Source organism: Pungitius pungitius, chromosome 2 (assembly GCF_949316345.1).
Source record: "Pungitius pungitius chromosome 2, fPunPun2.1, whole genome shotgun sequence".
NCBI classification, from domain to species: domain Eukaryota; kingdom Metazoa; phylum Chordata; class Actinopteri; order Perciformes; family Gasterosteidae; genus Pungitius; species Pungitius pungitius.
In genome coordinates this window covers 507,501-520,973 of record NC_084901.1, presented here as the reverse complement: position 1 = coordinate 520,973, position 13,473 = coordinate 507,501, and the positions used below count along the sequence as shown (strand labels likewise).

The 13,473-nt window shown below is 49.5% G+C and overlaps 2 protein-coding genes across 6 annotated transcripts in view; one reads left to right on the top strand and one right to left on the bottom strand.

Annotated features, from left to right (window-relative positions):
* The first annotated feature begins 993 nt into the window (after positions 1 to 993).
* Positions 994 to 5,705, top strand: LOC119210635 (rho GTPase-activating protein 8-like). The gene is made up of 13 exons (XM_037460840.2): positions 994 to 1,301; positions 1,717 to 1,757; positions 2,155 to 2,307; positions 2,647 to 2,734; positions 2,806 to 2,937; positions 3,303 to 3,389; positions 3,466 to 3,564; positions 3,685 to 3,795; positions 3,878 to 3,948; positions 4,122 to 4,199; positions 4,313 to 4,441; positions 4,534 to 4,637; positions 4,755 to 5,705. The coding sequence occupies exons 2-13, from the start codon at positions 1,718 to 1,720 to the stop codon at positions 4,950 to 4,952; spliced, it is 1,290 nt and encodes a 429-aa protein (XP_037316737.2). The 5' UTR covers positions 994 to 1,301; position 1,717; the 3' UTR covers positions 4,953 to 5,705.
* A 1,069-nt stretch (positions 5,706 to 6,774) lies between these two features.
* The window catches only part of phf21b (PHD finger protein 21B), a 25,086-nt gene continuing 18,387 nt past the window's right edge, over positions 6,775 to 13,473 (bottom strand). For 3 of the 5 annotated variants that reach the window (XM_062559062.1, XM_062559065.1, XM_062559070.1), the window contains exons 6-15: positions 12,213 to 12,884; positions 11,865 to 11,984; positions 11,727 to 11,778; positions 11,525 to 11,601; positions 11,111 to 11,165; positions 10,798 to 10,820; positions 10,428 to 10,589; positions 10,284 to 10,350; positions 9,778 to 9,881; positions 6,776 to 9,657 (exon numbers count right to left, since the gene is read on the bottom strand). In XM_062559062.1, coding sequence (XP_062415046.1) covers positions 9,400 to 9,657; positions 9,778 to 9,881; positions 10,284 to 10,350; positions 10,428 to 10,589; positions 10,798 to 10,820; positions 11,111 to 11,165; positions 11,525 to 11,601; positions 11,727 to 11,778; positions 11,865 to 11,984; positions 12,213 to 12,884 — 1,590 coding nt within the window. In that variant the 3' untranslated portion in view covers positions 6,776 to 9,399. Of the gene's footprint in view, positions 9,658 to 9,777; positions 9,882 to 10,283; positions 10,351 to 10,427; positions 10,590 to 10,797; positions 10,821 to 11,110; positions 11,166 to 11,524; positions 11,602 to 11,726; positions 11,779 to 11,864; positions 11,985 to 12,212; positions 12,885 to 13,473 lie in introns of all 5 variants that reach the window. The other 2 variants (XM_062559066.1, XM_062559063.1) reach the window with 2 other exon arrangements.

Below are 13,473 nucleotides of genomic sequence, written 5' to 3'. Positions count from 1 at the left end.
TGAATCATGAGGGTGAATAATGAGAGTGAATCATGAGGGTGAATAATGAGGGTGAATCGTGAGGGTGAATTGTGAGGATGAATCGTGACGGTGAATCGTGAGAGTGAATCATGAGGGTGAATCGTGAGGATGAATCGTGAGAGTGAATCATGAGGGTGAATAATGAGGGTGAATCGTGAGGGTGAATCGTGAGAGTGAATCATGAGGGTGAATAATGAGAGTGAATCATGAGGGTGAATAATGAGGGTGAATCGTGAGGGTGAATTGTGAGGATGAATCGTGACGGTGAATCGTGAGAGTGAATCATGAGGGTGAATCGTGAGAGTGAATCATAGGAGTGAATCGTGAGGATGAATCGTGAGAGTGAATCATGAGGGTGAATCGTGAGGGTGAATCCCGTTGTACCGTTTCATGAACATTCTACATTCATGTTGTGTGAATCTTCTGCTGCACTCAGACATGTTTCTTACCCGTGTTCTCTTGCACATACATATAGTTACATATTAAACACACGCAGCACATCAGTATTCTCTATTTGGGTCATGTAGTCCCTTCATACTCGCCTCATTTGCATAACCACTGAACACTAACCCCCCCTTTCTCTGTTATGTCTCCCCCAGCAAGCTCACAGACATGTTTGGGTGGGGGGGGGGCAACTTGTCTCATTCCACTGGACATTTGTCCACAGCTACAGGATTTATCACCATGAGACCCAGTACGAACGCTTATGTTCTCCAGAGGATACTCCCCACTGACTTCACTCACCCCTGATCCAGAAATGAAGTATATCTCATTTATTGTTATTAATAATCAATCGGCCTCCTTCCTCCTCCACCAGGTGTCAGCGTTTTACAACATTCCTTCAGCCCGATGACCTGAAACACTGGAGAGAAGATCAGAGAAGCTCCTGGTGGAAGCTTACAGTGAGTTCATAATAAAATAAACCTGGTGGTCTCTAGTGGTCGTGCTGGTCCTGGTAGCCCTAATGGACCTGCTGGTCCTGGTGGTCTCTAGTGGTCGTGCTGGTCCTGGTAGTCTCTAATGGACCTGCTGGTCCTGGTGGTCTCTAGTGGTCGTGCTGGTCTCTGATGGTCCTGCTGGTCCTGGTGGTCTCAGAACTGAAGATACTGTAGTATTACTTCGCTTCCTGCGCCATCACGTGTCCGTTCTTCTGCTCTCTATGGAGTCGGCGCATGAGGACAAACTGCGCATGCGCAGTGCGTCCTGCCAGAGGCTCGTTGAAGGAAGTTTTGCACCAACTTTCTTACCTGTCGGACGTGTGTGAGCGTCTCGCGCTACAGGTGAGTGTTTGACCGCCTCGTGACGCCTCGTGACGCCTCGTGTGTCCTCGTGAACATCGTCCCACGTGATGTGAAGAGTCCGCGAGCCGACAAAAGATCGAGATTTTTATTTATCCGCTGATTGAAGCTAGGATGCTAATTGTAGCTTGTTTTTAGCTGCTAGCTGTCACTCACCTGTGTGCGCGTGCGTGTATGTAAAGTACACACATATAACTAAATACACTCTGTAACTGGCTCAGTACCACAGAGTAGAAATACTTCATCCTCCAAATTAGCAATCCAGGTTCTTTTACTTTACTAGTGTACTTTTTACTACAAAGGTTTCTAATACTTGAAGAATGGAATACAAGTACTAGTATTAACTGATGTATTTGGACTAGTAGTATCTGAGTTTTGTTTGATTTATTTCCTTCAGAATGACGTCAGCTTCACATCTGGAGCAGCTGGCAGAAATAAGTGAGTTTAAATCGACTTTAATGGGTAAAGTTTATTTGTTATAAATACTCACAATCTGAAGGATTCATCTTATGAATTAAATCACACTGATTCACATTGGAATGGATCCTTTGTTAAAGTCTCGGATTTAATAGTAAAGGAGGGTCCACAGCATCATTTCCTCCTTGTTAGCAGTTTGTTTGGAAAAAACACACCCTAACCCCCCCCCCCCCCCCCCCCCCACACACCCTAACCCCCCCCCCCCCCCCCCGGAAGACCAGACGGAGCAGATAAGCGAGTCTTTACCAGAAAGGAAGGTGGGGTAGATTAGTGATTGAGCCTCTGACTTCCTGTGTTTACTTCTCATAGGGGGGGGGGGGGGCTCTACTGTGGATTTATTCCCTCTTGATTGTGGCAGAGCTTCAGGAGGAAGAGGAGGAAGAGGAGGAGGAGGAGGGGGGGGGTGAGAGGTGCTTCACAGACGCTCCGTCAGTTCCTCCCGTCGGATCCAGTCCTGATCCTTCTCACCCGTTCTATGACGTAGCTCGACACGGCATCCTACAGGTCGCAGGTCAGTGTGTACTACCTGCTCAGGTACTGTGTGTACTACCTGCTCAGGTACTCTGTGTACTACCTGCTCAGGTACTGTGTGTACTACCTGCTCAGGTACTCTGTGTACTACCTGCTCAGGTACTGTGTGTACTACCTGCTCAGCTACTCTGTGTACTACCTGCTCAGGTACTGTGTGTACTACCTGCTCAGGTACTGTGTGTACTACCTGCTCAGGTACTGTGTGTACTACCTGCTCAGGTACTGTGTGTACTACCTGCTCAGCTACTCTGTGTACTACCTGCTCAGCTACTGTGTGTACTACCTGCTCAGGTACTAATGGAACCTGTTTCCTCTGCAGGTGACGACAGGTACGGCAGGAAGTTGATCACCTTCAGCAGCTGCTGTTTGCCTCCATCACACCAGCTGAACCACCTCCGCCTGCTGGAGTAAGTCTTCCCCCCCCCCCCCTCACACACACCTGCAGTCAGACTCATGACGTTAGCCCCGCCCCCTGCAGGTACCTGAAGTTCACGCTGGACCAGTACGTGGAGATGGACTACATCCTGGTGTACTTCCATCACGGCCTGAAGAGCAGCAACAAACCGTCACTCAAGTGGCTCCGAGGAGCTTATGAAGAGTTTGACAGGAAGTGAGTCAGATTATAATTATTGTTATTACTGCATTATTATCACATCAATATCATCACGTTATTATAACGCCAAGTTCAACTTTGAATTTAAGTATTGTATAGTGATTAATTAATTAGAATTAAGGATTTAGCTCTCGAGTTCTTTTTGTATTTTTTCAAGGAGAGAAAACTTCAACTGAAAATAAAGAGCTCTGATAATATTTTATTTATTGATTTTAACAAACTGCTCAGAGACAGAACAATATATTGAAGTGATCAATTCATTTAAAAAAAACATATTTGCTTTTTTCATCAAATATTTTAATGTATTTATTTGAATTGAAATGTTTCATAATTAGCCTTAAAATGAATGCGATAACAAACAGGTACAAGAAGAACATGAAGACGCTTTACGTCGTTCATCCGACCAACTTCATCCGCCTGCTGTGGAACCTCTTCAGGCCTCTGATCAGGTGAGGACGCCCAGCAGAGGTCAAAGGTCAAAGGTCGCGCCGCCTCCAACGCTGACGTCCCGCCTTTGTTCTTCAGTCACAAGTTTGGGAAGAAGCTGATGTACGTGAACCACCTGAGTGACCTGCAGGAGCACCTGAACTACCAGCAGCTCCTCGTGCCCCCGGAAGTGCTCAGGTGACCCGAACACGAGTCCTAATGACTCTGTGTGTAATACTTCATGTTTGTGGACATAACATGTAAATAACAGAGTTTTATATCCTACGCATTTCTAAAGCTGAGATTCTTTTTTCTCAGACACGATGAGAAGCTCCGAGCCGCTCAGGGAGGAGGACCCCCCCCCTCAGTGAGGACCCCCCCACCCCGCCCCCCCCTGCCCAGCCAGCAGTTTGGAGTCAGTCTGCAGTAGTGAGTGTTCCCTGAGGCTGGGAGGTGTCTGTGCCCCCCCCCCCAGGTTGTGATGTTGCTCTGTTTGATCCCTTTGAATCAGCTTGAGGGAGAAGAACGCAGAGATGATCCCACCTGTGATGCTGCAGACTGTGAGCTACCTGAAGCAGAAAGGTGAGCTGCACCTGATGATGTCATCACCCTGATGATGTCATCACCACCTCCCGTTATCTTCATTCATTTTGCCTTTTTGTCATCTTAAAGCAGGGGATCACTGACATGAGAGAAGTTGTTGATGTGGATCAGAGCTTCAGAAGATGAGCTGCTTCTTCTCACTCTGCTTCCAGGTCTGAGGACCGAGGGCATCTTCAGACGCTCGGCTCGAGTCCAGCTCATCAAGGACGTCCAGAGGCTCTACAACCTGGGTGAGCGGGGTCTCCCCCCCACCAGGAGGTCGTGTGAGGCCTCCTCCTGGTCTGGTTGCTATGGTGCTCCTGCTGAGGCGTGTTAGTAACGTTGAATCCTGGGACGTCTTCAGGTAAACCTGTCAACTTTGACGAGTACGACGACGTTCACGTTCCTGCCGTCATCCTGAAGACGTTCCTCAGAGAGCTGCCCGAACCCCTGCTCACCTTCAGGCTCTACAGCCAGGTGCAGGACCTCCTCAGTGAGTATGGGAGGGGGAGGGGGAGGGGGAGGGGGGCGGGTCACCTGTCCCAGGTGTTTGTTTACTGTGTTTGTGGTTGTCTTCTCACTCAGGTGTGGAGAGCAGTCTGAGGGTCAGCAGGTGTCAGCAGATGATGGAAAGTCTTCCTGAACATAATTTCATTGTCGCAAAATATCTGCTGAGCTTCCTGCACACGGTGAGAACAATAATAAAGATCTATAGAGATATAGATCTATATATAGATCTATATAAAGATCTATATATAGATCTATATCATGCATCTTACAAATAACCCCCCCCCATTGATCTCCAGGTGTCCCAGCAGAGCATCGTGAACAAGATGAGCTCCTCTAACTTGGCCTGCGTGTTCGGGGTCAACCTGCTGTGGCCTCGCCGCGCCCCCCTCTCCCTCCCCACCCTCACGCCCATCAACATCTGCACCGAGATCCTGGTGGAGCATTTCCCCACCGTGTTCGGCTCGCGCAACCCGCCTGCCCAGGTGGACCCCTAAGACCCGCCTGCCCAGGTGGACCCCCTAAGACCCGCCTGCCCAGGTGGACCCCCTAAGACCCGCCTGCCCAGGTGGACCCCCAAGACCCGCCTGCCCAGGTGGACCCCCCAAGACCCGCCTGCCCAGGTGGACCCCCTAAGACCCGCCTCCCCAGGTGGACCCCCCAAGACCTGCCTGCCCAGGTGGACCCCCTAAGACCCGCCTCCCCAGGTGGACCCCCCAAGACCCGCCTGCCCAGGTGGACCCCCTAAGACCCGCCTCCCCAGGTGGACCCCCCCTAAAGACGTTTCCTCTTGTTCTGAACAGAAACCCAAATAAAGATTGCTGCTCCTCAGAGGAGGAACCCTGACGTGTTGCGTTGTGGAGCTGCAGTTGGTCGTGTGTATTCTGTGTTGGTTGCACACATCTTACATTCTAGTCTTCTCATTAAATACAAAAATAAATTCCATAAAGATGTTTTCATCCCACAAAAAGCATCAGAACATGTGAAGGATTAAAAAAGAAAGTGACGTGAAAACAACTTCAGACTTTGTTGTTCTTGAATTTTGTTTATTAATGATTCCATTTTTTAGTAAGAACTTGATACAAAAAGGTGAGACTACTCTTTACTCACTGACCAATGAACCTTTGAATGCATCATAAAGAAGAGAAACTACGTTGGCAGATTTAAGACAAACACGTTGCTATACACACTATCCTGGACCATCGCCATGACAACCCACACAACTACTTCCATCAAACCAAATGTTTGCTCCTTGATAAAAGAATATAAAATGTTGTAACTTCTTTTTTCCCTTTGTTCAAATGTGTCGTGTATTAAAATAGATTTTGTTTAAGCACAGTTTCTCCGGAGAAGATTTTAGAAACGAGTGAGATGTTTGTGATATGGGTTCGTTTAGCTTTCTTCTCCTCGCTGGTCACCGTTCTCCTCGTCAGAGAAGGCCAGCCGGGAACAGGGGGGGGGGGGGACTTCCTACGAGGGGGGGGCGCTGCTGGGACGTCCTACAGAGCTCTCGTCCTTACTGAGAGACACTTTGTACTTAAAGACGATTTGTTGGATTCTTTCACTGGTTAACGTTGTGAAACCAGATGGATGCTGCTCCACCATGTCCCTCCACCATGTCCCTCCACCATGTCCCTCCACCATGTCCCTTCACCATGTCCCTCCACCATGTCCCTCCACCATGTCCCTCCACCATGTCCCTCCACCATGTCCCTTCACCATGTCCCTCCACCATGTCCCTCCACCATGTCCCTCCATCATGTCCCTCCACCATGTCCCTCCACCATGTCCCTCCACCATGTCCCTCCACCATGTCCCTCCATCATGTCCCTCCATCATGTCCCTCCACCATGTCCCTCCACCATGTCCCTCCACCATGTCCCTCCACCATGTCCCTTCACCATGTCCCTTCACCATGTCCCTCCACCATGTCCCTCCACCATGTCCCTCCACCATGTCCCTTCACCATGTCCCTCCACCATGTCCCTCCACCATGTCCCTCCACCATGTCCCTCCATCATGTCCCTCCACCATGTCCCTTCACCATGTCCCTCCACCATGTCCCTCCACCATGTCCCTCCATCATGTCCCTCCACCATGTCCCTTCACCATGTCCCTCCACCATGTCCCTCCACCATGTCCCTCCACCATGTCCCTCCACCATGTCCCTTCACCATGTCCCTCCACCATGTCCCTTCACCATGTCCCTCCACCATGTCCCTCCACCATGTCCCTCCATCATGTCCCTCCACCATGTCCCTCCACCATGTCCCTCCACCATGTCCCTCCATCATGTCCCTCCACCATGTCCCTCCATCATGTCCCTTCACCATGTCCCTTCACCATGTCCCTCCACCATGTCCCTCCACCATGTCCCTCCACCATGTCCCTCCACCATGTCCCTCCATCATGTCCCTCCACCATGTCCCTCCACCATGTCCCTCCACCATGTCCCTCCACCATGTCCCTCCATCATGTCCCTCCACCATGTCCCTTCACCATGTCCCTTCACCATGTCCCTCCACCATGTCCCTCCACCATGTCCCTCCACCATGTCCCTCCATCATGTCCCTCCACCATGTCCCTCCACCATGTCCCTCCATCATGTCCCTCCACCATGTCCCTCCACCATGTCCCTCCATCATGTCCCTCCACCATGTCCCTCCATCACATGGATCATCGTATGCAGCACATTCCACATTTATCAAAGTCTAAGACGAGTCAGATTAGTAATTTACAACTAAATGAAGTCTGAGTGTTTCATGTTTTCAGTTCATTGTAAATAAACAGATGTTTAGTTACAATGTGAATATTGTACCAAAGTATGAAGTAAAGTATGAAGTAAAGTGAGTGTTCTCGGCGTTAAAGAGGAACAACACTTTGGTTTCATAAAGGCTCGTTGACTCATGACGGGAGGTGGGCCGCCTTTTAGGGTCAGGGAACAACATCAAGCCCCCAGACGTCCCCCAGACGTCCCCTAGACGCCCCCCAGACGTCCCCCAGACGTCCCCTAGACGTCCCCCAGACGTCCCCTAGACGTCCCCCAGACGTCCCCCAGACGTCCTCTAGACGTCCCCTAGACGTCCCCCAGACGTCCCCCAGACGTCCCCTAGAAGCCCCTAGACGTCCCCCAGACGTCCCCCAGACGTCCCCTAGAAGCCCCTAGACGTCCCCCAGACGTCCCCCAGACGTCCCCCAGACGTCCCCCAGACGTCCCCCAGGCTCTGAGTGGTGAAGCATTTATTCTGAACCGTAACGTGTGCGTTTGGCTCACTGTTGATTGACAGGTTCCTTCTCACTTCATGCAGAGAAATGAAGTTTGAAAACACAGAAAATGTCAAAGGTCAAGTCAAGATGTTTCATGTGTTCATGTGTGTGAATCTTTGTGTATCATATATTTAGATTTCTTTATTTTGGGTGATTAATTGATCATCAAATAAACAATAACTATATTTTGTAACTTTGATGTTGTGTTTTCCTACTCTTTCATCCCACAATGCAACACTCTCCTACAAAAACACCCGTTCAGTATCTCGGATGCTTCAAACTCAGGCGATATGGAAACGATTTATGAATCAAACCAGAACAGACTCCTCCTCCTGCTGCGACGTCTCTCCCTCTGAATTATGGGAAACGCTTGTTCATGTTCGTGCACCTCGATGGGAAATAAAAAGTAGAACACGTGAACGGAACCTCTGGACCAGCAGGAAGACGAGCGAGACAGACGCTTTCTACCTGGACGTTGTCCATCATCTTCTCGGGGACAGGTTCCTTAAGCACAAAGGGACCTCAGAAGACGTGTCTCTACCCTTGTCTTTGTCTTCTAGTGTCTCTATTATTTTGTCCGTGAGGCAGTGTTCGTCTCAATAAACACGAGTAAAAAAAGACAAATATAAAACGGGACGAAGCGAAGCACGAAGACGTCCCAGTACAGAAACAAAGAAAAGGGCTTTTTGGCATATTTCCTATACTGGTTTAAAGGGGGGGGGACAAACATCACGGCAGTCTCTGCTTCTCTTTGATCTCGGTGACGCAAAACAAGCAGCAACATGAAATCTTCATCCTCGTCACTCATGAACTCAACGTTTAACGCTCAGTTTCAGTTCAAATCTGATTCATGATTTCATTTTACACATCAAAAGATCTCAAAGTAAACTATTTTATTAATTATACAAACCTTTGATGTCTTTGTTGAATTTTGTGCTGATGAAGAATCATCATAGAATTCTATTCCAAAATGTTCAATGGATTAATATGAAATAAATACAGTTAGTTCATCTCAGTAAATCAATAAATGTAATATTTGACTTGTTTCTATGTTGCTGTACTCGGCATTGTGGGTAATAACTGACGCTCTCAGGCTCCGCCCCCGACCTTTGACCTGAAGTCCCGTTGTTGTTGTTTGCGATGCGAAGCAGAGACTCACGTGGTCACATGATGATACGACGTATGTACACAGGAAAATACTAGCTCATTTCTGTAGTTTTATCTTAAATACTTTTTTCTTTGACTTTAACTCTATTAATACTGAAAGTTACTCTGTTTTTGTTTGAAGGCTCGTATGCGTTTACATACACGATGAAAACATTTTCCTGAATCATTATGGCAAAAAGCATTGTTCATAGGATGAAAGAAACATCTAGTGAGATATATCACTGTACAGTCCTCGCGTTGGCTAACTAGCGCTAGCTAACTAGCGCTAGTTAGCTCCCTCGCTACGCTGCCTACAAAAGGGAAACATCAGGAGGATGCAGCACTCGTCTAACTTCTTGTAATAAATACATTAAGGCCAAGAACATTAATAAATAACATAAAAAAAGAAATCTCGTAAGCACTGTAGGTGTTGGGTCTTAAAAAATACTTGAATGGAGTGAAGAGGCTCTTTATCAGCTCCTCAAACGATATTATTCAACAAGAGAAATCATCACCGCCTTCAAAAGGTCGCTACTTGACGTCCTCCTGGCTGTGGGCGTGGCTCTTCTGAAGCAGGGGCGTGGCCGAGGGGCCCGGTGGGGCGGCGCTGGTGGGTTTGATCCAGGACTGGGAGAGCAGGGAGGCGGCGGCGATGGTGGCGGTGGTCGTCATGGTGACCTGGATGAGCTGGTCGCGTTGGATCAAGCGGATGAGAGCTTTGAGGCGCTCCAGTGACGCCTGAGTGTCTCTCTGTTGTCCCAGCAGCCGCTCCCTCAGGTCCATGCACTGCTGCACGACAACAAGCTACAGTCAGCAGCTGACCAAGTACTTACACCCATGACTGCATGCTAAGCTAACTAGCCCCGCCCACCCCCCAACCCGTCAGAAACAAGATGGCGGCGTGTTTACTTTGAGCGAGTCGCTCAGCTTCTCGTCTTCTTCCTCCAGGTGAGAAAACTCCTTCTTCAGCTCAGAGCTTCGTCTCAGCAGACGTCGCTTCTCCTCCTGCCGCACTGCACACACACACACACACACACACACACACACACACACCATCAGTACACACACACACACACACACACCATCAGTACACACACACACACACACACACCATCAGTACACACACACACACACACACACACACACCATCAGTACACACACACACACACACACACCATCAGTACACACACACACACACACACACACACACACACACACACACCATCAGTACACACACACACACACACACACACACCATCAGTACACACACACACACACCATCAGTACACACACACACACACACACACACACACACACCCCATCAGTACACACACACACACACCATCAGTACACACACACACACACACACACACACACACACCCCATCAGTACACACACACACACACAGCTCTTACCCGTCTTGTGCGTGACGTACGACTGGACGAAGTTGTGAGGCCACGACATGTTTTCTTTGTTCAGGACCTGAAGACGAGATCGTTGGTTTCATACAAACAAAGATGAACAACAACAACACACGTGTGCAGTGAAGGACCTCTGACCTTCTTCTGGCACTTGGGGCAGTACCAGGGCCCCCTGGGGGGGGTCTTGAGGGGCGGGTGGAGGCAGTCGGGGTGGAAGGCTCTGGGGCAGTTGTGGCAGGGCTGCAGCTCTCCGTCCTCCTTGCAGACGGCGCAGAGGTCCTCATGCTCCACGTCCTCCTTCTCAGGGACAAGACCAGAGGCTTTAAGTTAGTACATCAAGTACATTTAGTAAGTACACCGTATTAATCATTTTATTAGTTTATATGCTTTATTATTTCATTTCTAGACTGTAAATATATATATACAGTTACACTGTGAAACCAGTGATGTCGCACACACACACACACACAGGGAACAGAGGTGTGACATCACCAGTCATGTGACCTACCTTCCAGCTGAAATCCTCAGAGTCTTGCATGTGAATGGAAGCAAAGCAGAGGTTAGTGGCAGAGACATGCACACATGTGAGGGGAAGCCATGCAGCCGTTAGCTTAGCTTAGCATAAAGACTGGATGCAAAGGTAAACTGCTAGCCGGGCAGGTGTGATGCATCTACAGGATTTATGGTGAGGCTCCTCTCTGACAGCAATGTTGTATCTATGAATATCTAATGTACCTAGAATATAAAAAGCATAAACCAGGTGAAGCATCTCTGCTCCTCTGAGTCTGAGGGTGGAGCTGCGAAGGTTTCAGGATTTTTACCTCGTGCCGACAGGAAGAGCGAACTGTTCAGGTAATGTGACGCCAGACGTTTACGCTGCAGAACAGAGGAGCAAACAGAAAGAGTCCTGACATGAACATGATATATGAGGACATGGTATATGAGAATATGATATGAGAACATGATATATGATGATAGGGTATATGAGGACATGATATATGAGAACATGATTAATGAAAATGATATATGAGGACATGGTATATGAGAATATGATATGAGAACATGATATATGATGATAGGGTATATGAGGACATGATATGAGAACATGATTCATGAGAATATGATATGAGGACATGATTCATGAGAATTTGATATATGAGGACATGATTCATGAGAATTTGATATATGAGGACATGACATATGACACGTTATCTGGTATGTGACATGTGACTGACCTCGGGCTCAAACAGGCCGCTGTAGGCCGGGTTGGCCGTGCTCCGCCTCTTCCTCTCTTGTCTTTTAGTCTGGATCTCTGAGAAAAAAATTCAACCAATGAAATATTCCAAATTATTTATTTTTATACACTATTCACGTGAGTCATTTCAATGAATAGAGCGCTCACACTGTGGCCCCCGTCATTGAAAGAGGTCGACTCACCTTCCAGGTGCTCCGTGGTGACGAGGCCGAGGGCCACCATGAAGGCCACCTTCTAGAACAGAGAAGAAGAAACAGAACACATGACCAACCCATCAGGCCAGAAAAGACGAAAAGAGCCACATGGGATGGTCCTCTCACCTTGGGGTCCTCGCCCTTCTTGTGGGACGGGCATGTGGGGGCCGGCGGGGCCTCGTGTGACAGGGGGTCAGCCGGGGCCCCTTCAGGGCTGCTGGGGGCCTGCGGCTGGATTATTATCACCTGGTGGCAGACAAATAGTAATTTACTTTAATAATAATAAATAAAACCAAAATCAAATCTTTATACATTTTGAAAAAAAATTTCAAACTCAATTTAACAAGAATTTTCAAACAAATTGTAAAAGATATTTTGAAACTGAATCTTTAAAATATTTTCCCAAAACTCTTTTGGGGGTTTAAGACACTAGAAGAAGTGAGCGTATTTTTATCCACGGAGCAGCGGCTGCACCTTGACACCCTCGCTGGCGGCAGATGACCCGTTGCTGGGGGCAGGCGAGGAGGCGATGATGGCGTACGCCACGCCGGGGCCCGCCAAGGCCTGCTGGACGGGTCCATCAGAGTCGGGGCCCCCCGAAGGGCCGTGGACCAGTGGGGCGTCACTCTGTCTGCTGGGCTGCTGGTCGGGGCTGAAGGTGCTGTTGGCCGTGGGCAGGGTGGGGCCCTGGCTGCGGGGGCTGACGGCGGTGGGGCCCTTGGCGATGGGGCTGACGGCGGTGGGGCCCTTGGCGATGGGGCTGACGGCGGTGGGGCCCCCGGTGGCAGAAGGGCCCTGGCTGCGGGGGCTGACTGCAGAGGGGCCCTGGCTGCGGGGGCTGACTGCAGAGGGGCCCTGGCTGCGGGGGCTGACTGCAGAGGGGCCCTGGCTGCGGGGGCTGACTGCAGAGGGGCCCTGGCTGCGGGGGCTGACTGCAGAAGGGCCCTGGCTGCGGGGGCTGACTGCAGAGGGGCCCTGGCTGCGGGGGCTGACGGCGGTGGGGTTGACAGCGGTGGGGCCCCCGGCGGCAGAGGGGCCCTGGCTGCGGGGGGTGACCACAGCGACGGCCCTCTGCAGGCTCACAGGCTGCAGCTGGGGGGCGGGGCCCTGAGGGAGGCTGTCGGGGATCTGCGTCTTTGGCCTGACCTGCAGCAGGAAGGTCAGATGAAATACGTTTTACTGCAAATCTCAATCAATTATAAACACATTTGATCCTTTTCCCATTACAAAGGTCACATGTGGTCATTCCCTCGTACACTATAAGATAAACCAATCAGGTGGTCGGCGTCGCTGACGTGTCCAATCAGAGGACATCAGAGGACACACTGAGTGCTGCCACCTGGTGGAGGTCTTAAGTAGCTCATGAGAACAGCTGGTTTGATCTTTTTGATCTTTCTTTGCTTCATTCATATTGCTCCATTTATATTTAAACATTTTACTGCCTGCATCCATTAAACTTGACTTCTGTTAGGACGTCACGTTGGACGTTTTATGGATTACAATCAGCGTTCAGCAGGGTTTTTCTCCACGGCGTTCTGCACACAGGGGAGCACGCTGCTGGCAGAGGGCGCACGGAGGACTAATACCTGTACAGGTGTGCGGTTACCTGTTAGTGTTTCTCCTACCATCATAACAGTGGAGCCCCCCCACCCCCCCAAAAGTCTGGAATATGAAAAACCTATCTGCGCATGTGGACTGAAGTTGTAAACCTCGGGGAAACACTGCCTGTAGTGCG